We start from the raw sequence: 24,996 nt of genomic DNA, 5'->3' as shown, positions 1-24,996 counted from the left end.
CGAATATAGAAAATCACTTTTGACAAATGGCTACTTGGACCAAATTGTGACTTGCAGGACAAGCCCACATCAATTTTTTGTCATTGGAGATCTCAATGGGCTATTTTGTCGTATCCAGACGCTCTGTGGTTGAAAAATTAGTGGACTGGAAGCCAATCTTCATCTCCACCTTTAGTTGCGTCCTACCAAAGTACAGCCAAATGCTTTCCAACGATGTCGAACTTTCCAGTGACGTACCAGGGCGCTCACGACTTGACAAAGCAATGACAGAAGCAACTTAACTTACTCAGATAAGCAAGAAACGATTAATCGCAGTCAGGTTTCTTTTGTTACAATTTAATCATCTTCAGACGGTAAAAAGAAACAAACGCAACTACTGATAAATTTTCAAAAACAAGAACAGAAAGAAGGAAATCACGATAAAACTGCGTGAAATCATCAGCAGTAATACACTGATTCTTTCTCATAGAGAAAAACAGTGTCTGAAAACTGAAATTCACATGACTGTTCGCGGGTTTGAAACACAAGGCAGAAAAAGGCATTTTTAAAATGCCAAATTGAACACGGGAATTATTACAGACAAGGAAAAAATTTTCAAAAAAATTTCATCTTCAAGCTTCGGTCAGGGAGCACGTTCGAGTTGCGGATTCTTTTAATCTTGCATCTCTTCCGCAACATCATGAGGGTTGACTATCCCGGGTACAGCCATTTGCCTTTTCTTCTTCTCTTCTTGAGCTTTTAAAAGAGTTTGTTCTCGTTCCTCAAGGAACAGGTCAGTAGTGTCCTCTCCAGCAAATTCCTACAACGAAAACGGTCATACGACTTATGTTTCGTGCAAATATCAATAAATCTTGACACTTTGTCTACAGGGGAAAAAGCTGTCACGTTTACATCGTTCCAAGCGTTGAAAGAATTTGCTAAACTGGATGCAACAATGACAACTTTTTGTAGATGGACAGGTATTTGTAGATAGTTTTCTGTAATACTTGATCGCGAGGCTAACACATCATAGGCCTTCTTTAATATAATGAACATTGCTACTGCACAAATTAATATTGAATCATTAAATACTGAGTCTATCGTAACGTTCGAATTGAAGACCGTTTGATTTTCAAAACTCTTCACGTTGGTACTGTGTGGTCTATAAATGATGTAGAACTTACTTTTATTTGCACGAGGAAGTCCCGAAGATGGTCCTTAAACAATGCTATGTCGTGGTTCAGACTGAACAAACCGGTGACGAATAACTTGATTTGCGCGCTGCAACAGAACATGAAAATAAGTTGATGAACAACAAGGATAGTGGTGATCAATGAGTAGTTGGAAGATTTCGCGTAAACCATTTGCTTTATAAGAATACGAAGGTTTTTCATATGGCCAGGGCTGTGGAATCAGGCGAAAACTGTTCGGCTCCGACTCCTCGGTTTAGTGTTCAGGTAGACTCTGAACACGCCAAAATCCTTTCGACAACAGCCCTGCGTATGACTGAATGCTTTAATGACGTATGTCGGAATCTAACCTCGCAAATGCACCTAACCAGTAAACACTTTTTCATACCGATTAAACGTCTCCAACTAAAAATATAACGGCGTAGTATGACAATAGGGGCAGTTACTTCTACCATCCCTATATGACAATTAAATGGCACATCTGCGCAATGGTATCTTCATTGCAACATCAATAAATAAAAATAGGCTGGCTTACTCTTGCAAGTGAGGGAATGCGGCTTTGAGAAGATTAGCAACGTATTCTTGAACGAATATCAGGTTGTTTGGTTGCTCAGGATGCAGTGGGACAGTTATCTTGTTCTGTTCGACCAAGCTGAACATGTAGGCCAGGATGGAAGCGTGCATGGTCAGTTCTGGAAATTATTAGGAAAATTGGTGGTCTTTAAAATTCATAGGTTTCTCACAGTAAATCACTATTTTCTAAAGCTTCACTATTCTCAATTTACACATTCAGTTATAGTTGCAGGAACAATTTAAAAATTTCAGACCTCTAACATCATATCATCACAAACAGAGCGACTAAGTGTTCATCTTATTGCTATAAAAAACTTATTACTTTGAATCGTCACATGTTTCTAAAAGCCCTCAGATCTCATAATCTTATACGTCATTGGAAAGCAAATTAGAATCGCTTGATATCAGGCAATGGGTAAAAAAGGGTTAAACATTTTTTTACATGTATAATATTTAGATTTAATAGATTTTTTATTTTTTCCACTGCCTGGGATCAAGTCCTTCATATTTGCACCACTTCTCCTCGCAAGTTTGTGTGTCGTCATCGGACTTTAGAAATAAAACGGAAAAATAAAGACGACCACAGCGCATATGGTGTACCTGCTGTGTGGGAAGTATCAGTTCCAACGCTAAAGACATGCTGTAGAATGTCGGTGAAGTACATTTGATAAAATTTTTGGGCAGCGCCTTCAACGAGGGTGATGTTTTGTAGAAGTTGATAGAGGATGCTCAGCCCTGAACAAGAAAGCAAGATAAGACATCGCAAACACAAAAGCTGGTGTCGCTATATAACTGCATCACATGAAAGATTGTTTCGTCTTCAGCAGCATGATGACAACTTATTTCACGAGTGCAGATAAAACAAGCCAAGCCGAAGACAGTAGCTTTTATAAAACGACAATACTCCAACTCCAGTACCACTCGTTATTGCACATGACTAGGAAACTGTGTTTTAAAAGCTTGTGAAAAACCGCTATTACCACGGCGAATACGGAGCATTAGGATGAAACAAATCGTTTTATATACACATGTGGAATAAGTCACATATGCTTTAACTTTTATTGATACCGCTTTGTGCAGATATCGAAACCGTACAACATTGATGTGTACTTCAGCCTACTAATAGCCATTTACCTGTGTGTGCGACGTTTCTCATTGTGTGTTTAAACGCCCAGATTATCGAATCAAGAACCAATTTGAATTGAGGTTGGGGAATGTCCAGCAGGGCAGGGAAGCAGTGATTATTGACGGCCTGTGTCGGACAAAGGGTATTAATATTTCAGATAACATTTTTTTAGTTTTTTAACACCGTCAGGGAAACTAACAAAGTTTATGCCAATGTAATTGCTGCAAAACGACTGTAATGCAATGCGCGATATTGCAGCTCCCAGTCGATGCAGCTGGAGTTGTTTGGCCAATGGTTATATGTGAAAAACGGGTTAAAATCAGCCGAGTTAAAATCGGTCTAGCTGTTTAACTGTGCTTTCTGGAAACTGGTATTTATGCAGCCCCATCCAAGACTTACAGTAGGTGTAATGGTTACGCCAAACAACCTGCATTATATGTAAAACTGTGTCCATCAAATTAGAGCCTACCTGTAATAAGAGGAAGAAATTGGTTCTGTATTCTGGAAACTCCTCAAAGTCTTTATTGATCATTTCTAGAGTACATTCGAACACGGCGTCAAAAATCTCCGGGATTTCTTTAGTTATGGCTGCCTGAAAAAAGAATGATGTGTTCCTTAATACCTCTTACAAGCTGTTTTTGTTGTATGGAGACTAACGCCTGGGCGTTGAAAGGGTTGGATTAAGACAAATAGACAAGGGGTCAATTTTTGTTTCTACTTTCAAAGAAACCGTGAAGCGTCTTGTGACACAGCTGTGTGCTTTCCATAGTACGGTAGCACTGACGATTTCGACCAAGCAGCCAGCTGTTTAAATTCACCAGGAGACGTAAATTATTCCAATTAAAAACAAGACTTTTCTCAATCTTGGACTTCCATACCTCCAGTTTGTTAACAATGGTTGCGATTGTGCTCAACACTTCAGGCTCGCGCGCTGCTGGAGCATTGGAGCGGTAATCGATCAGCACAGCTTCCAACAATGGGGGCACGAAGTTTTCCGCCACCTGATCAAACATACAAAGTTATCAACCACCTTAGAAATTTAATGCAATTGAAGTGCTGGAGCACAGTATTTTAAACCTTAAAAACTTAAATGAATACAATGTCAAAAACTAAGTGTCAGATACGATTTAAAGCAGAAGTGTCTAAAGTTTTTTTTAGCGACATACCGCATTTTAGGCTTATTAATAGTCTTGGCAGACTGCATTAAAATCTTTACTCATTTTTTCTTTAAAATTCGGCCTAAGCTGTAATATTGCATATTCTAGATAAGAGCCTAAACGGGGACTGCACTTTGGGCACTGATTTGAAGTCACGACTACGCCAAAGTGTTTTTCCACACTCGCTTTATGAATAAACTACAGATTAATGCAACCTATTCAAAGCTAACGAGTAACGGGAGAAAGCTCACCATGTCCGGATCTGTGGTTCTGCTAACCCAACCAGAGATGAGCTTCAGCGTCTCTTTCTTCACCGTCCGCATGCTACGGATGAGTGGTTGCTTCATGACGCCTTCGCCGTTCTGAGTGATCGCCGCCGATATGTTCTCGCTCAAGCATTTATACACGTTCAACATGTCCAGATAGATGCGGCCCAACTGGAAGAGCATTTTGACCAAGATAATAACCTCAAGGTGTAATTACTTAAACACGAGGCTCATAAAATGCAAATGAGGCTTAAATTTATCTATTCTATAGCATGCACTATTGCACTCTACATGTAATGGTCGCCTGATGGTGAACTCTCACATGATATTCCCAGCGAGCAAAGAATCCATGCATTTGCGGACATTGAATCAATGTAAAGTGATTTGTCGACTGGGTAAGCCCTCGGATCTCATAATCTCAAAACGTCATTGGAAAGCAAATCCAAATCGCTATTACCAGACACTGAAGATGAGAAGCAAATAAAATTATTGAAGATTAAATCAAGACAATTATCGTTTAATATTTGCTTCAGTGTTTGGTGGATAGTCCTTCAAATTCGCACCACTGCTCCTCGCTGGGTTAAGTGTATCGTCATCGGGCAGGAGAGAATATTCACACCTCAAATAAAGCATGGCTTTCAATCTATGCCGTGAAAAGTTCCTTAGAAAAATCTGCTACGAAACTCATAATACGGTTAATTTAACCAAAGTCAACAACATATCAACAAAATTCTTAGTGGACCTGCCAAGTAATAAAATTGGACCGTGACTTTGGTGACTTAATTGCACAGCGATAAGACGCTACCTGTTGAACAAAGCTGTGACCAACTGCTTTTCCTGCTCTGACGTTGGTTTTGAGGATGCTGCCAAGCTGTTTAACAGTGGCAGGGTCCTTAAGAATGTCAACGTCTTTGGTGGCTCTCCGGATGATGCTGTCCCATACCTGCGCGTCACAAATGAAAATATTACACCCACCCATTAAAATCTACAACCTAGTCAACAAAATAATTCTTTTTACATTGATTCAAAGTCTGCGTAGCGTACGTTGAATCAACGTAAAAAAGAAATATTTTCTGGCCGAGGACTGCTTGTACTGTGGCCAAGTAAACGAGCTTGCTTGTACTCTGCTTCGACCTTAGGACATCATTGTGGGAGATGTTTCATGGCATTATTTTACCTGGTTCGGAAGCAGCATGTACTTTTCAATCAGATGTTCCTGAACCACAGGGTCTGTCTGTGAGCTGATCATGAAACCCACGGCTTCATAAAACGTGTGGACCTACAAGAGCAGTACAATGTTGTTAGTTTACTGACTATTTTTAATAAAACAACGTTTTGACAAGCCATGAGAACAAGTTAGCTTAATGTCAAAAGATATTACCTGTTGTGGTTGCAGGTCGCATATGATTGTGCTTATGTTTGACAAGATTTCTTCAATGAAAGGCATTGCTTCACCAACTTGCATTTGGACGAAGTGGCGACGGCACTTCTGCGCAATTTTAATAAAAGTGTCGCAGGCCATGTCTTGCACTCCGTCGTGAGTTTCTAAAATAGCAAAAGTGCCGTTATTAAACATAATTATAACAATAGTATAATGCTGTGGCTGAGCCAGTGGAATGACCACCCAGACAGTAAAATTCATCATTTTTACATTGACGTAGACAATGTAAAATGACGGATTTTGCTTTTTGGGCACCGCTTTGAACGGTAGTATCTTGACAAGGTCAGCGCAAAGATGACGGGACCTTGTCTTCCCCGTCAATTTTATTCAAGTCTTCATTAACAGGTATTAGGCTATGCCCGAATACGGTAAGATAATACAAAGAGATTAAAGCGGTGTAATTACAAGACGCACAATATCTCCATTTATAAGTTGAGAAGCAGCACCAGCAATTCGATGGAAAATATCTACGCGCAAAGAAGTACAGGTGCTTTGCAAGGAATAGATTGCTCTTTTCATACCGTGCATAAATTCGAACAACTTGTTGACCACCGTCTTGAGAAAGCGCCAGTGAGCACGAAGAAACCTCGGGTACTGGCCGACAACATACATTATGTTTGAAGCTATGATTGCCTTGTTGTCTTTCCCCCGTTTCTGCTCGCATAAACCGAGGAGATCTGAAACAGTTTTGATGATTAAAATATTTTATTGAGACATAAAACTATTTTTTCTGACTGTGAAACAAAAAATTGTTTATTTATAGAGCTCTCGCCACACAAGTGTGGCTTCTTCAGTATAGTTTTATTCAAATAAAATCATATAAAAAAAAATTAAAAGCTATAAATATTCTGATTTGGTGTGATACTGTCTACTTTGTTTTAAATATTTCATCACACTGCGCATCCCATTCGATCGTCAGTTAAATCAGAAGATTAGATGAAAACTATGCGGGGTGTGGTCACGCGACAAGATAGCGAGCGGTAACAACGGTTACAAGTGGTTTTCCTTAATTGCTTTAGTTAGACGAAAAGTTTAATAACGAAGTTTTGTTTTGAAAGAAATTGTTTGTTAGTTTGTACTTTTTTTCCCCTTGTCAATTGACATGAACTAACACAAATGGCAAATCGTTTGCACAACAAGGATGGCAGCGGAAGACAAAAAGGTCACCAAAGTCAGCTGCCACCCGAACATTTAAATAAGTAACACTGAAAATTAAGTACAAATGACAGCCAAAAAAGGAATAGATATTGTTTGATAGTTAATGCCATCGCCATACCTCTTATCACAGTGACAAGGAATCGCTTTTCATCTTCCTCATTCATGGCACCGCTGATGCTTCCAATCGCCCAACACAAAGTGTTCAAGTTCTTCCACGACCATTCAGTCCCGTTCACCTGACGAATCAACAGTTAGGTGAAGTGGAAAAAAAACTTCTTTAAACCTTTGTCGTATGTTCAAAGATTATCTTTCGTGTCAGTTGCATGGCCCGAGTGATGAGCGTTTGTTTGACGCTCCAAAGAACTTCGGTTCGGCACCCACCGAGATAAAAAAAAACTAGCCTTTTGGGCATGCTCTCGATCGGTATCGAACCGATATCCTTTCGAGTGTCAGGCAAGACCTCTCACCACTCGGCCACGAGATAAAAAAAAAACTAGCCTTATGGGCATGCTTGAAGGTGAACAGGATTGGCTTCCTTGCCTTCCCATTCAGTTACAAAACCAACTTATGATCATGCAAGGAAAACAAAACCAGATTCTTTAGTTTCTTGTTGTATGAGCTAGTTACCTGGTTGTGCAGCTTTTCTGTCATGATGCGTTCGGTGTCAACGTAGTCAAGATGGGTGAGATAGACTAAAAAGGTTAAAAAATTATGAAATGCTGTTTGCAACATGAAATGGTGCTTAAGTAAACCATATAATCAATCAAGTTTGTTTTATCATCGAACAGGTACGGAAAGATTGCTAACAATATACGAATTAAAAACCAACGTAATATGAAGAGAACCTCGCAGAAATTGTGACTTCAAGCGTTTGTGCCATTATTTGTAGCAATTGAGATGACGCCAACAACCCAAGAAACTGATTTCTCCCTCGTATTGATGGTGCGAAAGATAAGGCAACGAAAATTTACTGCTACGTCAATTTTGTCGTTTTTATTTATTTTCATCAGAATTTTGCACTAAGAGAACAGTAGTAGAAACTCACCTAAGGTCTCTCTCATATTCTTATATAAATTAATGGAATCGGTGTCCTTCATGAATTCCCGAACAACTTCTCCTTGTTCGTTTTCTACAACAAGAACTTCTTCGGGTTTTGCCATCCTGCTGATCATGACCAAACGAACCTACAAAACACAAACATCTCGTTAAACAATTTGCAATTGGCTAATCTGGTTAGATATCTGGTTAAACAAAGGAATGTGGCGCTCGAAGCACATGCTATGTTGGTACGTGCAAGTGATCTGCATTAAGAAGCCAACAGTAATGCCGAGAAAAAAGAAACCATATTACACACGTCAAAGAGTGTTCACCTCAGTTGAATGCAAAAAGTAACTTTGAAAACCTATTGAATGTATCAGTCAGGATACGTCCTTACCTTTGACAGGATGGGTAAATAAATGGGCTTCCGCATTTGTACGTGATGATCGGCGTTTGGTTGAGACATGTTTCCCCCGGAAAATGGATTTTCTCTGTATAATTCAGCGGAAAGAGAATTCCAATATTCGAGACAGATCTTGAAAATTTCTGTCTCTTCCACTTCAGATATCTTCACAAGGTATTCTAATGCCTGTAAGTAAAAAAGATTGTTCAATATCCAGCAACGGGCATTTCGCAACAGAAAATCCACTTCCAAGAATAATATATACAGAATATACAATATATTATAGGGATGGGCAAAATAGAATACCGAATATAGAATAACCGGTTGTAGAGTCTAACCGGTTTCAAAATGCATATGAAATCGGATAATTGAAACCGCTTTAACGATCTACTTCGTAATAGTCCGTTTGATCGCAACGAATTCGCTGCAGCGAAAGTAGAATTGTTTATCGATTCAGTGCGATGCGGCGTCGGAAAAACGCACGAGTTTCATTGTTCGCATTAAAGAAATCTTTCTTGTCAAGCGCTTTGTAGTCCTCACAGTCTTGCGGAAGTGTGGTACGAAACAGCTTAATCCGCTTTCAGGATTTTTCTCTATTTCGGTACCACAAACCTAAGTTGTTTCTGGTAGAATACAAGGGTCGACTTGCCTTCGCTAAGCTACCCAACATCGTGAGCTTCCACTCTCGTATGCAGGGTAACGTCGACCACAGGGTGTGCGAATTAGCGACCCTCCTGCTGAAGTACGTGCAGGGGCTTGTCTTAGCTTTTACTGTACTGCCGCAGAGCAAAGGGGGGGGCAATTTTTTTAGGGGGGGGCGAAAAATTTAAATGGGCAAAATCATTATAATTGTAGCTGTTGCTCGAGAATGTTGGGATTTTGCCAGGGGGGCAATAATTTTTAGGTGGGGGGGGCGAGGCCCCCCGGCTGGCTACGGGCCTGTAATACCGTACATGCCAGTACAGTGACATGGACGACTTGTTGAGCTGTGGGATTGAAGATGCTGCTTGCAGTAGTGAAGATGAATCAGCAAATTTGGCTTCCCCTGCTTCAGAAATACATATCTCACGTTGTTGTAAGCATTCACTACATCTCTTCAAAACGCCCTTGTTTGATGGAAAGCAAAACAAAAACCAATTTTCTTGTTTCTGTCAGTTAGTTTCAAAATATTTTTGTGTACCTGCTACATCTGCTTCTTCAGAGAGATGTTTTTCAAGTGCAGGTTTAACTGCCACCAAGTTGAGATCTCGTTTGACTGGTGAAAGTTACACTGCGATAAGCAATTTTTGTGATGTTCATTGTTTTTGTAAAGTCATAAAAATCATTAAAATGTGTCGATGGTAAAAACTGTCAATTATTCTAGAATACATATCTGTATTCTATATTCGGTTTCAGTATTCTAGAATATTCTAGAATAGCTAATTATTCTATTTTGCCCATCCCTAATATATTATAGTATATACATAGAACTATTGAGACACAGTTGATTTGTAAATACTGTAAAATGGATATTCATCTGGATTTTTTTATCTTTTTTCGTTCACTTGTTTTAGTGTTCACTTCATCTTATAAATTAGGAAGCAAACGCACGTTTACTTGCAGTATATATTTTCGAAGTACAGGATAAATATAATTGCACTTTATTAGTTGAGTTACTTGTTATAATGCGCGAAACGTCAGCGAAGCATTACAACGCAAACGCTTCAACCTTGTAATTCATCGGATGAACACAGCAATAAGACATGCATACAGCGTAGATTTAAATTGTAGTTTTGTTTATCGTATCCAGGCTTACGCCTGGTGGTTGAAGATTTAGATTAAAATGGACGGGAAGGCAAGGAAGCCAACCCGTGTCCTACTGTCCACCTTCAGGCATGTGTCCTACTAAAGACACAGCTGTATGCTCTTGAGCGGTGTAGAACAAGTTTTAGTGAAAGAAACACTCACGTTCAAAAGGTCTGCTCGAAATTGCTCTTTTTCAACCAGTCTCCCGTGTTCTTTGAGGTAGGTGCAAAGAAAAAGGGAAAGATTTTGAATAAAATTCTGTTCAGTGTCGGCACCATTAGCGTAAGCTGTCTTCATATTAACGCTTGACGGCAGCATCTGCATATGAAAGCGTAAATATGCATCTAGAAACACTCACTCTGGAGCAAATACATTCAAACCAACTCTCTCGCCGCTACACATCATTGCTGCAGAGGTTAGAAAACTGTTTTTCTGACAACCGACCAGACAGCAAAATCTGTCATTTTTACATTGATGTAACGTCTGCAGACGTTACATCAATGTAAAAATGGGGTAAGTCGAGAGCGGCCGAAAATCTTCTTTGTTCAATACAAACCACAGATTGTTTGTAATATGTAGTGATTCAGAACCTGTAATCATTTATATCGTGAAATATCCACCTGTGAGCTACTGTGATTGGCGGGTTTGTTCGTTGCAGATAGTTATAACATAACATAAGTCATCAATTTACCTATTCCCCTGGCCCTAAATGCTGAAAAATACTGGTAGAAAATAATAACGTCCGGAAGAGAAAAGTTGAATTCTTCAAATTATACCATGAAGCGCTCTGATCATTCACTGTCAACTTTTCAGTCATGGTAAATACAACAGAAATTATTGGCAAACGGCAACTGCTACAGTATACCCAACGGTATGTTGAGTACAAGTCGATATTTTTCAAGTTGTTAAAAAAAGCAAAGAATACACATTTCGTTAACACTTACCTGCTTTAATTGCTGCATGGTGTGAGAGAAAAGTTTTACAAATTGCTCGTCATATTTTGCAACAACGTCGACACCAGCTGAAATCAAAGTTACTCGTTAAAAAACGTGCATGCAAAACACTTTTATAGGAATTTCAGCTACTAAGTACTGTGTGTAACAACTGTAACAAGCAACGACTTACCAATTTCGGTCAGGCATTTCAACGTTACATTTCGAAACATTGGTAAGTTAAGGAACTTGTAGATTAGTTGAGTGATGAGCTCCGTTTCGAAAATGTAGCCCAGTGGAATCCAGTTTAGAAAACATAGAAGTGTACTGAGTGTCGCGTTGACTAAAGGAGCATTTTGCGAGTTATCCTGTGAGATTGGACAATAAAATGCTTAAAACTCCAGCCTGTTGCAGAGGTTTTTTTCTTAGGTTAACTCATTTTCAAAAATAGCCCAGCTTAAAGTGATGCTGCTTTAGTGCAGCCTTTAGTTTGCATAAGCTCGATGACGTTAGAGATTGAAATACTATCAAAATGCAAAACAATGCATGCTACAAAGTTCAAATAAGGTACTGGTCTGGAAGATTTCATAAAACTTACCATCACAAACTGGCAGAGTTGAAAAATATCAGAAAATTCATTGCACATGCTATCTTTTAAATGCTTCGCTTTCACTTGAGTCATTTGGTCTTGGGAAAAATCAAACACCTCTTCACTGAAAACGAAAAAAAGTTGATTGGAAAATGTAATTTTCGGAACAACGCCAGCGTAATCATTTCATTATAACAGGCCTCGAAATTCGTTTTTGTTGACGGCGGACAAACGTGTCCGGTCTGAGCAGCTATCTCGGCAGACAAATTAAGTCTCACGGCGGACACACCAGTTTTTACGTCAATTGTCGCTTAATGACTTTGTCTTGATATTTCTTCGCCCTTTGAGAACTATAGCTATACTGTTTATAAGGCTTTAAATTTCAGCGAAGTCACTCTAAAAGGATTTCATCAGACCAACGACGTGCGCTTGAAGAGTCAAAGCGCCGTGTAGCTGCATAATACGCCGCATAACTGATTAACTTCCACCGAACGAGGTCGTGTGGTTTATTGCGTCACAATGCTCTGGGCACGAGCCGGAAAACTTCTACACTAACGCTACTATTTTCTGTTGTGCAAAGTATCACTAGACTTTTTTAGGTTTATTTTTGCGTGTCATGTGAGCGAAAGTGAATTTTCCCTGGGCTTTTTCTTACTGTAACATAGCCTACTCGTACTTCTAATTTTGTAACCAACCTTGCCTTATTAATATTACTCGATCAAAGCCAGACATTGTGACACAAGACTTGAACTAAGTTGCGTGTGATTAGCGTAGACAGTACCCGTACTCCCATCGATTCTTAGCGAAGAATTCATCATTGTTACAATGATTCAATGTCATCAATCGGAGAAGTAACGTAAAAATCAAAAGTTTTCCTACTTGAATGGAATGGAAGCTAAAGAATACAGTATTTACGTTTTCTAGATGCTCGCTAGAATGCGTGGGAAGTTGTATTCTCGCAACAATTGTTCGAGCTATGCAATAACGATTTGCATCGTTAGTTCTTGTGTTATTTCTGGCGGACAAATATGACCGATCTAGAGGGTACTTCCCGCGGACATCACATGCTGTGACGGCGGACATGTCCGCCGTGAATTTCGAGGCCTGCATTAAGTAACCCAAAAGATGCTTATTGCTTACCTGAGAAGCTTTAAGATGACCATGTTATTCTGACATAGCGACTCGTTGGTACGACTTGCCCCAACAATGTCGCTTATAAAAGTCGGCCAGTTTTTGGGCCAGTCTTGTTTTAAAATTTGAACAAGTATCATATTTAATTTTCCAAGGTACGTTTTTTCTTTTTCACTCAAAGTTGCGTCTGAAGATGTTTTGATAATTAACGCAACGATGTACTTTTTTATACCTGAAAACAACAAAACTCGATCAATATGCAGCAAAATCGAATATGTCCAACAGTTAGACACAATTTACTTCGATTGGCTCTAATATCAGCTAAGACAAAGTCAATAGCAGTTTCTGTGCTTTTATCGATAAATCTATGGATATGCGATTATCTCAAACGTGAAAATATCACTTTAAAACGCTTTAATCGAAAGATACTCACCATCGCACTGGTTCCTTGGCAACACCTTCCATCTTGTTTTTATGACGTTTTCAAGAATTTGCAAAGCGTAATACTGCAAAAAAGAAAAGATTGAGAACTTGCGCGTAACGATCAACATGTATCACACGGCGTCCAAGACTTCCCATTGGCTACAATCATGCAATAGCTTTGTGTAGCTTAACTATCTAGTGAAACTGGAAAATACATTTCCGAAGTTGATTGAATAGACCAGGGGTCACCAAACTACGGCCCGCGACCGGCCCGCGAACTGATTTCATCCGGCCCGTCACGTGCTGCGGAAATAACAGCTGCACTACGACTGTTAAGGAAAAAGTTACCAAACTTTTTGTAAAGGACTGACGTTGCTGTTAGCTGACGTTACGTTGCTACACGCAGTGCTGTGTTAAGGGGAGGGCCAAGGGGGGCCCGGCCCCACCATCTCAGGGGGCCCACAAATAACAGACATTTGCGTTTCAGTGAATTTTTTTTTGATTTTCTAAAGTTTACTGCGTGTACTTGTCCATTATAAAGATGATTTAGGTCTTATTATACTAAAACATCTCAAATTTGGGCCCTTACTACACTGAAACATCTCTAAAAACACCATTACTATCTTAAAAGAAAGTTAAAATACGATAACGTTAGTTCCGGTAACATGATCTGCAGAAATATATTTAACATATATATATATAACAGGTGGGATGCAATTGAATATTGAATTCAAGAAGGGCCCAATTGCCACAAAGTGTTTTTGCACAACCGTTTTAATTACGATATTTTGGTCATTTACTTTTGTGGTGAAACTTCGATAATGATTTTATGCTTACTGGTAAGAAGCATCATACCTAATAAGTTCAGTCGGTGAAGATTCTGTGGAGAAACTATTTAGACATTGAAGTGTAATTGATGTAGTTGGGCCCATTTTAAAATCAATCGAAATATTGATAGGGTATTTTTTATGTGTTTGCCGATATGTTTGAAAAATTTGGCTGTTTTTTTAGTATAATATAATTTACAAGACATTGAAAGAAATTGGAAAGCACAATTAGTGAAATGAAAAAAATACTAGAGGGCCCTTTTTGAATTCATATACCGATATTCAATTTCTTTTGATTGAAAGAAATCGGAAAGCACAAAAAGTGAAATGAAAAAAAATGGAGTTGGGCTTTTTGTGAATTCACATACTTATATATTCAATTTATTTTATGATTTATCATATCATTTTTATTAACATTTACAATACCGTAATTATAAATATCCTTGACTAGTGATGTCACGAGCAGAAAAAACTTGTCCGCTGCCGCACTGCACATGTCTTCCTGTACACTACAACGCAAAACATCTCGAAATGTCATACTGCCTCTGCAGTCTGCACCGTGAAGAATAAGAGTGCACTTGTGCAAGTGCACATCAAATGCAAAGGAATCTATTAAAAAAAGCAAATTTTGGAAAAAATTTAGGGACTATTTAGGCAATTGAGGAACTTGCGCCACTTGTTATCCACCTTTATAGCTCATCTGAGTTGCTTTTTATTGAATGCTGGATACTTTTAGCAGAAACATTCTTCTGTATTTACTTTTTTCTGATTATATGCACATGAAATTTCTCTTATCTTCAAATACCTTATAGGCCTGGCATATCACATGTTGTATGGTAGCCCACTGAAATTGCTGTGATCCAAAATAAAAATCATTCTTTCACAAGTGACCTGTTTAAGTGTTTATTCTTGACACTAACCAAGGTTACCATACCCTAAACACTTTAATTAACTTGAATGCCTGCATAAAATAATGAAAGCTTTGCCTTGGAATGAAATAATGTTAAAAAAAAAATAATTAAACACCTGATTCTCAAAACTCTTGACACTGCTTTTGTTTACAAATTAAAATTTACAATCACAATGTTTATGTTTTTACCTTGGTTGACTGAACAAGTAGTGTTGCCAAATAAACCATAAAAATGGTGAAAAACAATAATGTTGCCAGACCAGATTACCAAATCTGAATGAAAATTAATAATTTCTTCAGTTTTGGTTTTATCCTCAGATTTTATCGCGGTACCGCGACGAAAAGTTCAAACAGTGAAAATTTTGCGCGGTACGGTGGTATTACCGCGTCGTGACTATACTCCATTGCCAGTATTTTTTTTATTAGAAATTGTTAACACTTTAGGCTTCATTCCGAGCAAAGGTCTTGCTAAGAAATGATAGACCTGTGTTTGCGGTTTACTTACACTTGTGTTGTTTTCTAAACTAGTGAGAAAGTCTATTGAAGTGAACCACATTTCCATATTAGTGCACTGAAAGTATACACAATACTATAGGTCTGCTTGACGATAGAGGGCCCAAAATTATTCTGGCCCCGGGGCCCACAAAGAGTTTAACACAGCACTGGCTACACGCAACCTGCTAATGATTTTTCCATAGGCTATTGTTTCTTCTTTTGACTTCACAAACTTTGTTGTTCAAAACACTAATGTTTCATCAGTGTAATGTTTTTTCAAGAGCACGATGCCCTGTAGTGTATCATAGCAGGTGATAACTTTTCCAGCAACCTTTCGATTTTCATCACACCTTTGCTATTCCACCGCTGACTTTGTTATTTATTGTGCTCAATTCAAGTCCATGGAGATTCTAACTAGTTGTATATCTTTTCGAAATTGCATCCGGCCCGCAGCTGTTAATCTCGCAGCAATCCGGCCCTCAGAGAAAAAAGTTTGGTGACCCCTGGAATAGACCATTCTGGAAAACGACTAAAATAGAAACAAACAAAGAATAGAAAATAGAGACGAAAAGAATAGAGACTAAAACAACCAAGTTCCGATTTCTTTATCTCCGACGCAGACAACCTAGGCCATGGCTACTCAACTAATGTTAACAGCAAAGGTCCATTTTGACAAGTTGAATATTTTTGCGGTCCGGTGAATATTTCATAGATAGGCAACCACGAAAACTAAAACAACCAGTAGCCTATGAGCAGTGGCGCCGCCAGACCTTCAACATTGGGGGGGCAAAATATTGACAGTGCAAGACAGTAACGTAGTCAAAAATTTTGAAAGGGCGGGCGCAGCCCGACGGCGTGTTCGCCCAAGGCGACACTTAGCGGCGGGGGGTCTGGGGGCCTCCCCCAGAAAATTTTGAAAAATTACTTTCAGTTTGGTGCATTCTGAGAGCAGTTTCAACAAAATTGTGGGTATGAATATTTCTGTAAAATGGTGCTGTCCGGTGGCATAGCAAAAGGATAAGATCATGTTTTCTTCAGCATTTTTCGGAAATAAAGCTAAGTTTCTATGTTTTCTTGTTGCTAATTCCAGACTGAGATATTTGAATGTTTGGTATTGGCAAAACTCGCTTTTTTAATGCAGTTTAGTTTAAACTTAGGCAAACTTTGTTTTAGAGACATAGGTTGATTGCTTTTTTTGCGAGATTATTACAGCTTTATTATTTACCAATTTTCTTCTTGGTTGATTCAAAAAGCGATCTTATTCCGGTAACTCACTAACTTTTATGCTCTGAAGTCAACCCAAAGTTTAGAAAATGAAACGTCATAGAGGTCATACATCTTGATGAGTGTCAAACAAAAAGCTTTGAGACATTGAAGTTACTTTAGGCTATTTCTGATATATTCAAGTTTTGCATAACGAATAGCTGTTTAGATGTTAATCTAGATCGAACAAGCGATCTCAGCAGTTGCAGATGGCTTGCATCCTTGCACATTTTGACAAGAAATTACATCATAGGCTAAAGCTTTTCTTGTAAACAATGTATTAACATCCGTAAATTCAATTTGAAAGGTTGAAACCCCCGAACCCCCCTCCCTTGGCTACGCCACTGGTGCAAGACATGCAAGACAGTGGTATATTATTTAATTTCTCTTGTTTTCTACAAGGGCTGGAAAAAATGTTTAGCTTCCCGGGAATCTGTTTTTTATAGAAAAAATTTCCGCGGCTTACAATCACGATAATGAGAACCTTATATTTTACTGATCTCGGGGGCTGACGTAAACCTTAATAGTCATGTCGACATATTCTTGATGCCCCCCTTATCGAAAATTGTTCTTTGTAATACCGCTTTGAAGGAGGATTACGAATTACGACTATGAACAAAAGAATAAATTTTAAACTTCATTTTGAATTGAAAAGACAAGACGTAATGTTTTCCAACCTTAGTTATATATTTTTTCATTACGTAACGTCTTGTAGGAATAAATTGAAAATCAGTATGATCACTCAAAATGAAAGCAATGGGACTACGAATCCTCACTAAACCAATCAATCAATGGTCTTGTTGCACCGAAGATGACAACCTTATATTTTACTGATCTCCGGAGCTGACGTAAACCTTAAGGCATAGATCTGTTGACTCAAAGCAAACCCTTTGAAGGTTTGGGGGGGGGGGGCTGTCAATTCAACTTTTTTGTATCAACAGTTGTATTTTTAAAACCACTGAGGCTGCGACTACGAGATTTCTTGACTTTTCCTATCTTTTATTCACCTCTATTGAGCTGAAATTTTGAGCCAATAAAGGTTATAAATTGAAAGAAATAAGGCAATTCTCAGCACATCCTCTGAAATATTTCACATTCTATTGTGAAACATTTTTCCACCAGCTGGATGAAAGTAATTAATTTGGCCCATGTCTCGTTAATCCTAACTGTTTCACAGCGTGAAGGGCATTGGCTGTATGTAAAATAATGTAAAAAAAAATTAATCACAACATTACAATGCATGTTCTTCATTACTCTACCAAAAAATAATGTGTAAACTCACGCTACAAATTACACTCATAAGTGACCTCAACATTTCAACGTATATGAGCAGTTCTAAAATTCACATAGTTTTAATTTTCGGATATACTCAGCGTGAATAATTTTACAAAGTAAATCCCAAATTTTGAAACCTTGCCAAAATAAGAGATATCACTCCTAAAGCATAAGAAGAATCGACAGCCCCCTCCCCAAACTGAACAAGACTCCAGGAGCCCAACCTTCTAAGGGTTAAAAGTCATGTCGACTTATTCTTGATGCCCCCCTTATCGAAAATTGTTGTTTGTAGTACCGCTTTGAAGGTGGATTACGAGTTACGACTATGAACAAAAGAATAAATTTTAAACTTCAATTTGGATTGAAAATACATGACGTAATGTCTTCTAACCTTATCACATTTTTTTCATTACGTAAGTCTTAATATTTACCACCACCAAACCACTTTTGACGATCGAATTTGTTAATTTATTATTCGGTAAAATGCTTAGATGATGTCACGTCATTATGCCGATTTGAGATATACTTTCATTCATGACGTCGTATGGGTGAAAAACTTTTACAAGTTTTATACTCTGCTGAGATTAAAGAAGAAACATAAATGATAAATATTGGAGAAATTGAGTCTCCTTTACAACTTAAGAATTGAACAACTCAAAACTGCTGAAACAAAACGTTTTGTTTACGTGAAAGGATCACTGCAAGCAACCAATGCCAAAATGCGCGCGGAAGAAGTCATGGTAGTGTGAGGTATCAACAATTTATCAGGTTGTTATTTTTCTACATCAATGTGACGTTAGTTAAAACTTTAAAAAGTCTATATCTTTGCTTCTGTAGAATTTTTTTTTATCTATTGTACAATTTAGTCATCAAGGTTTCCATACTTTTTTTTAAAGAGAAAGCTTTTACCCCCCTCCCCCCCCCTTGCAACTAGAGTTGACTTACCTGAGGTTGGGATACAAATATTAAAAAAATAATATTAATATGTATTAATAAAAAAAAAAATTAAAAAGATGATGTCCAAAACATTGGGGGGGCAGCTGCCCCGCCTGCCCCCCCCCTGCCGGCGCCACTGCCTATGAGCACCGAAACACTTTTCAGGTAGTACGTAACACAACTTGGATTTTTGTCTGACACAAACAAAGAAATAAAAAAGAAAAAAATGTATTGTGTTTCTTTGTAGTGTAGCTGTGTGGATCGCACATCAGAGAAGACGGCAAAGCGTTGGGGAGTCTGGGGGCGAAGCGTTCAGCTCCTTGGAAAATCACAAAAAATTGCTTTAAAATGTGGCAATGAGGTTATTCTTCCAGAAGCCCGAGATCTACCTTCAACACCTAGAAGGTCCGGATTCGGACCGCGGTCCGCCAGTTGAGTAGCCCTGACCTAGGCCTACCCCATGCGAAATGAGAGATCGGTTTTAACATGGGCGTTGGGTTTCCTATCAATCACGCACCAATGGAAAGCGGCAATCTTTTTGCAAGTGCGGCGCTATGGCTAAGAAACAGACCGCAATTCTTTTAGCAGTAGAAAAACGCCTGCGTGTTGTGAATGATGAGATCACAGATTGAACCCTCCAAGTCTTATAATAATAATAATAACAATATTTATATAGCGCCACATCCACAGTCAAACTATGCTCCTGGGCGCTGTACATGACAATTATAGCTTCTTATAGCCTCTGAGTTGTAGTTCGGGAAACATCGACAACCTGGCGTGAACTTTGGCCACAAAACGAAACAAAGAAGTATGTGTAAAACGTTAAAAAGCATTGCGTAATATTGTGCTGAGTTGTCAAGTAAACAGGTCACTTTTCTGTCTCCTTTTGCGAAGCAGAATGCATCGATGAATTTGAGTTTTTCTGAAAAGCTGATAACAGAGCGCTGTAGGCTATATGCAATTTCACACCTTAGTTTGTTGATTCTGTGAATATTCCAAGATGGTGTCTACTCTCGTCCACGATTCTGGGTGTTCTTTCAGGGCAGTCAAGATGCTTTCAGCTACGCGTTGCTAAAAAAAAAAAACGTGCATATTATTAAAATTGTACAACTGGCTATTTTCATTTAAATCAGTCAATTTAATCACCACTACGCAGTTACGTAACCATGTATCAGGCCTCGAAATTCGTTTTTGTTGACGGCGGACATACGTGTCCGGTCTGAGCAGCTATCTCGGCGGACAAATTAAGTCTCACGGCGGACACACCAGTTTTGACGTCGATCGTCATGCTTAATCACTTTAACATGATATTTCTTCGCCATTTGAGAACTATAACTATATGGTTTAGAAGACTTTAAATTTCAGTGAAGTCACTCTGAAAGGCTTTCATCAGACCAACGACGTGCACTTGAAGAGTAAAAGCGCCGTGTAGCTGCTTATTACGCAGCATAACTGGTTAACTTCCACCGAACGAGGTCGTGTGGCTTCTTGCGTCACAATCTGGATTTCTGTTGTTTATCGGTGATTGACCAATTTTTTAGCAAAACGTCTGAAAAAAATATAGTCAATTTGGTTAAAATGTCCGAAAAAATATGTAGTCAATTCGGTCAAAATGTCCGAAAAAAATATAACTTAGTCAATTCGGTCAAAAAGTTCGAAAAAATATATAGTCATAGTCAATGTTTGCGGCCGGGTGTTGCAAGGTTGAGTTTCGCTGATGAACATTGAAGAAACGTTTGTCTGCTTTAACTTTTCTCAGATAAAACACGACAACGTTTCTCAGCGAAACTTAATGTTGTGGCTAGTCAGAAAGTGCAAATTTTGGGTTGTATCACTCAGCTACTTGAAAGGAAATATTTTCATCAGAAAAAATGACCGAAATAAATAAAAAATGACCGAATTTTTTCAAGTCATTTCGGACAAATAACCGAAAAGTCTCAGCAAAAAAAAACCCAGGTCACAATGCTCTGGGCACAAGTCGGAAAACTTCTACACTAACGCTACTATTTTCTGCTGTGCAAAGCATCACTAATCACTAGGCATTTTTAAGGTTTATTTTTGCGTGTCATGTGAGCGAAAGTGAATTTTCCCTGGGCTTTTTCTTACTGTAAAACCAAAACTTAACAACTGTTGCTGTATCTTGCTGTAATAGCCCACTCGCATTTCTAATTTTGTAACCAACCTTTCTTTATCAATATTACTCGGAGATCAAAGCCAGACATTGTGACATAAGACATGAACTAAGTTGCGCGTGATTAGTGTAGAAGTACCCGTAGGCCTACTCCCATCGATTCTTTGCGAAGAATTCACGTAATGTTACGATGATTCAATGTCATCAATCGTTGAAACAACGTAAAAATCAAAAGTTTTCTGACTTGAATGAAAGCTAAGGGATTATAAGGGATACAGTATTCACATTTTCTAGATGCGCGCTAGAATGCGCGGGAAATTGTATTCTCGCAACAATTGTTCGTGCTATGCAATGACGATTTGTATTAGTTTCTGTGTTATTTTTCGGCGGACAAATATGACCGATCTAGATGGTACTTCCCGCGGACATCACATGCTGTGACGGCGGACATGTCCGCGGTGTCCGCCGTGAATTTCGAGGCCTGATGTATGCATAGACGTAGCCAGGGTTAAAAGGATAAACCCTATATTTCTAACCTTTAAGAACCACTAAAAAACATTAAGCACACATGCAAAATTTTCTGTACTACCGGTACTGCAACAAAGCAATGTCCGGCGCACCAACTTTTGGGTCTCGCAGTGCGACCTCATTTTCGCATTCTGACTCAAAAATAAAAAATCTAAAAATATAAATTATTGACTTAAGCATATTTTACTCACAGATTGTCCTTCACCATTGTACAAGCAACCGACAACATTGTCTAATAAAGAAATGTCCAACTTCTGTGAAAAATCCAGAAGTTGTTGACCATGTTGTTGGGTGACCGTCTCTGACATGGCAACTGGCGGCATTATAACCACTGAAAAAAAAACAATCGAAATAACTTACATGTAAGTTCTATTTGCATCAATGCAGTATTAATCCAATAATTGTGCGCACAATCGTCATAAAATGCAATTTGCCAAAGCTCATTGCTATTGCGCTTTAGAATGGTATAGTTTGTTAGCTGCCTTTGTGCATAATTTTACGACCGATGGCTTGTTTGAATTTTTTGCGGTCCAAACGAATACAAATTCTGATAATATAGCGAAACAAAATATGGTTAAAACCGCTTTTTTCTGGTTGAGGCCTCACCAATACCAGTTTGATGGCAACCAAGTGACTGCGCGTTAGTGTAAAAAGTAGATTGCTGTGTATTTTGTTGACGCATCGTCAGCAACGTCTACTACGCAGATGCACGACTACGCGCGCACACACACATCGCGACACAACACGTGCCCTGACTGTGGGAAAATTATTGAAAATTTCCATGACGTCACACGAAAGCTCACAAAATCGAGCTCGAGCGCTCAACTGCAATCTTTCGTTTGAACTGTGAGCAGCGACTACAAAATTGGAACGCTTGCTAGGATTGTTTTTCTTGCTCAGCATGCAAATGCATTTACGAATATTTCATTTAAAACAATTAAAAGATACCAAGTTGCATCGGTTTAAGTTTTGCATAGTTTTTATGGTTTGTGAGCTGTAGCTCCCCTAGGTATACTGTTTTATCAGTTGCATGGTAAAACAAATTTCTTGTAAATGTATAGCCTATAGCTACAGTAAATCAAGTATTATTTTGTAAATGAAATCCATCGAATGCTGTGCATTTTCGAATTACCGTATCTATTGGTACCAACATGCCTAAATTTTGAAATATTATAGCATACCAAAAATTTTTGGACGTGGTGTACAAGTCTCCGCCCTGGTAAAAATACCATGACGTCATAGACAGAAATTGACCAAGACACATGGGTTGAAGTGTGTGAACAGTAAAGCAAAGGTAAAGTAGTTATACTCGGTATGTTTGGTCAATTCCTGTCTATGACGCCATGGTACTTTTTTACCAGACTTGTACTTCGGCTCCAAAATTTTAACTTTTGTGAAGCAAAAGAAGGACACAAAAACGTTAAAGTCTAGGTTGTTCAATTAAAATGCAACATAACATAAATTGATTTCTTACCAGTTTAATTCACAATGTTCAACAGACCTTTTCTCAATCCGCGTTTTGAATTTCCCGCCAAATAGTGATGTCAATACTGTACTTTTTCAAAAAGAACACTGTACCTTAGATCTCATAGGTAAAAGAGCAACTATCAAATATTCTGATTTCTGACTAGTTTTCAACAAAATGCATTTCTGAACTAAAGGATAGTTTGTCACAACTCACATGTGGTAAAACTGCCTGTTGTGTTTGAGTAAAATCTTGATAAAGCTAGTCTAGCTGACCGGTTTGTACTGGTTCTGGCTTCTTTCAGATCCGGATTTCGGACCGCTTCGGTTTGTTTCGGGATACGTCATCGTCACGTGCTTAAGGCATGGACTAATCAGCTGGTAGAAAAGGAATCTGCAATGGACTGGAAATATATTGGTAACTTCCCCAGCTCGCAACTTCAAGCATTTTTATACAGTCGACGCAATGGAAAATACGTGCATTCAGTAAACTGGGCCAACATGTAGTATTTTGATCATATAAACCAACTTTCACATAAACTTGTTACAAACATTGATTAATTGTTTATTTGAACAGACAGTCTTTTCTTTTGTTCTTTTGTCATTTCATTTGTTTATATTTCAATATTATGACGTAAAAAATCTCATTAGACAGTATTCAATAGCTTGTTACAAAGAAAAAATACGTGTTCTTGTTACTTAATCTGTTATTTTGTCACCTAAAGCAGGGGTCCTCAACCACCGGGTCTCGAAAAGGTTGCTACCGGCTCGCGAGAACACTTAATCAAAATTGTGGTCAAGAGTGGAATTGGTTAAGTATGTCCTCAGCCACTGACAAAATACATTGATTACAATGAAAGCAACTGCAATCATGCACCTAGCCACTTAATACGTATGAACAGTGGTTCCCAACCGCGGCTCTTAGAGCCGCATGCGGCTCCAAGCTAGCCTGCTTGCGGCTAAAAAAACTAGCTAAGCTAATCCGTGGACGTCGCTATAATAGCATAAGCCTTCTTGCGAAAACCAATGCCCAGAAAAACGCCTCTGTATTTGGATCAAGTTACGTATGTGAAGCACTTTTTAGCAAAATGATCAGAATCAAAAATAAATATCGCAATCGGTTGACCGATGACCACCTCAAGCAGCTACTGCATCCTCTGCAATTGCGCCTCGCTTTGACAAACTTGTTAAAGCTCAAAGCCAATGCCAAGTTGGACATTAAATTGATTTGTGTTATTTTTCTTGTTAATGTTAGTGTTGCTATTCGTTGGTACATGCTTTCATGCTTTAAAATTTTCGTTATAATTACTTGAGTGTTTTCATGCGGCTCCATACGTACTCTGAAGTTTGAAATTCGGCCCCGACACCAAAAAAAGTTGGGAACCACTGCGTATGAATCTTACCTATAACCATCTATCAAAGCAGTGAAGTGACGGGTCAAGGAAAGGGACACTTAATCACATGATCTCCAAAACTATTAGTAAATATGGGTGGTAGCGTTTCATTAACAGAGCTTCCTGAATTTTTGTGTCAAATTGGGATTTGCCTTTGCCTAAAATTTTAAATGAGTCAGTAGAGAATTTTCGATCTGTGCAAAAAGAACAATCCATGATACTGTAGTGTATAGCCTTTGATGGCACTTTTCTTTAAGTACGGTAGCCTACGTGCACAAAATAGCCTACTTTGCAAATTGGATTGATTGAATCTTTATCCTCGTATTGGAAAAGTTTCTTTGAGAGCTTAATCATAGTCTTGCATTGCATGTATAGTATATAGTATATATAGTATACATTGTATACGCAGAATCTTCTAGAAATACATTATGTAATTAGGAATTCGCAATCAAAGGTTTAAGGTCACTATAGGACAGTAGCTAACCGATAATAACATTTCGTAAGAATTATAGCCTACAATTAAAACAGTAGCCTACGCTTGGTCAAGTAAGTTATAGCCTGTCGTGAGACTTCGCATATTGA

At 38.5% G+C, this 24,996-nt stretch overlaps 1 protein-coding gene across 2 annotated transcripts; it reads right to left on the bottom strand.

Moving 5' to 3' along the window:
- Positions 1–309: 309 nt before the first annotated feature.
- LOC145782926 (exportin-1-like) lies at positions 310–23,251 on the bottom strand. Of its 2 annotated transcripts, none has more exons than XM_082594689.1 (25): positions 23,031–23,251; positions 21,748–21,887; positions 19,867–19,968; positions 13,202–13,274; positions 12,778–13,000; positions 11,647–11,761; positions 11,242–11,416; positions 11,061–11,137; positions 10,279–10,434; positions 8,326–8,517; positions 7,936–8,074; positions 7,518–7,582; positions 7,009–7,126; positions 6,254–6,409; positions 5,673–5,836; positions 5,469–5,570; positions 5,097–5,234; positions 4,277–4,462; positions 3,747–3,869; positions 3,338–3,460; positions 2,877–2,994; positions 2,343–2,477; positions 1,705–1,861; positions 1,164–1,260; positions 310–799 (listed from the first exon to the last, which is right to left on the bottom strand). In XM_082594689.1, exons 2-25 carry the CDS (start codon positions 21,877–21,879, stop codon positions 653–655), a joined length of 3,213 nt encoding a protein of 1,070 aa, XP_082450815.1. In that variant the 5' UTR covers positions 21,880–21,887; positions 23,031–23,251; the 3' UTR covers positions 310–652. The 2 variants fall into 2 exon arrangements, with proteins under 2 accessions (XP_082450815.1, XP_082450820.1); XM_082594694.1 differs by having other exon boundaries at positions 23,058–23,251.
- Between the last annotated feature and the right edge of the window lie 1,745 nt (positions 23,252–24,996).

This window comes from Aplidium turbinatum, chromosome 1, assembly GCF_918807975.1.
Source record: "Aplidium turbinatum chromosome 1, kaAplTurb1.1, whole genome shotgun sequence".
Lineage (NCBI taxonomy): Eukaryota > Metazoa > Chordata > Ascidiacea > Aplousobranchia > Polyclinidae > Aplidium > Aplidium turbinatum.
This window is presented reverse-complemented; position numbering and strand designations above follow the sequence as displayed.